This window comes from Sinocyclocheilus grahami, unplaced genomic scaffold, assembly GCF_001515645.1.
Source record: "Sinocyclocheilus grahami isolate Dianchi unplaced genomic scaffold, SAMN03320097.WGS_v1.1 scaffold6211.1, whole genome shotgun sequence".
Classification (NCBI taxonomy): domain Eukaryota; kingdom Metazoa; phylum Chordata; class Actinopteri; order Cypriniformes; family Cyprinidae; genus Sinocyclocheilus; species Sinocyclocheilus grahami.
Genome location: NW_015510693.1, coordinates 19,272 through 20,176, shown reverse-complemented (window position 1 = coordinate 20,176; position 905 = coordinate 19,272). Strand labels below are relative to the sequence as shown.

The 905-nt window shown below is 42.2% G+C and overlaps 1 protein-coding gene across 1 annotated transcript in view; it reads left to right on the top strand.

The window, feature by feature from the left end:
• The first annotated feature begins 297 nt into the window (after window positions 1-297).
• The window catches only part of LOC107577493 (caveolin-3-like), a 2,589-nt gene continuing 1,981 nt past the window's right edge, over window positions 298-905 (top strand). The window contains exon 1 of the mRNA XM_016263561.1: window positions 298-629. Coding sequence (XP_016119047.1) covers window positions 519-629 — 111 coding nt within the window. The 5' untranslated portion in view covers window positions 298-518. The remainder of the gene's footprint in view (window positions 630-905) is intronic.

Below are 905 nucleotides of genomic sequence, written 5' to 3'. Positions count from 1 at the left end.
AAAAAAAAAGTACTATATGTCTAACTTGACTTGAGCCTTTGGGCATCAGTTTTCAGAGCAACACTTCACAGTGGAAATTCATGCAACTGTGCAACTTCTGCCTGGCTGACCCCACAGCCGTGTGTGAAATGTGACACGGCCCTTGGTTTCCCCTTCAAGAGGTGCTTTTACCAAGTGGATGAGTTATGGACTGGCGAGTATGGGCTGTGTGGGCCAGAATAGGTAATGGGTGGGGGTAGAGGAGGGGTAACATACAGTAGGGTGAGACAGTTAGCTTGAGAGAGAGAGAGACAGACAGACAGGACCCTTCTTTAGACAGGAGCCCCGGCCGGCGCAGCTGTCCCTAGCATTCCTGGCGTGTCATCAGTCCACAGATTGGAGAATTAAAAGGGACTAGAGACTGTGGGGCCATTTTGACATTTTTCCTTTGGTTGCTGACTTAGTTTGCTTTACTCTTCTTCCTTCGGACACTTCTGCATTACATCTATCCGACCAGTCTTGGGCCAGAGGCCCCCAATATGGCGGACCAGTATAACACCAATGAGGAGAAAATTCTGAAAGATAGTCACACCAAGGAGATTGATTTGATCGACAGGGACCCTAAGCAGATCAATGAAGATGTTGTCAAGGTACGTGTCATTTTTGGTTTTACAGAAGTTCTGGTGTGTTTGGCACTTAAAACCTATTTGATAATTTCAAATTAAATGCCATTAAAACAAAAAGAAAGTATTTTTGGAAAGTATTTGCTAATAGCTAATAGCTTGCACAAAAATAAAACTACCTTATTTTTAAACCAAAATAGCCCAATAAGCATATACTTGACAGAAATTTGTACATATAACTTTATGAGAAACTGATAAAGCATGCAAAATATTCACTAACTTCCTAAATGGTGGAATCGATAC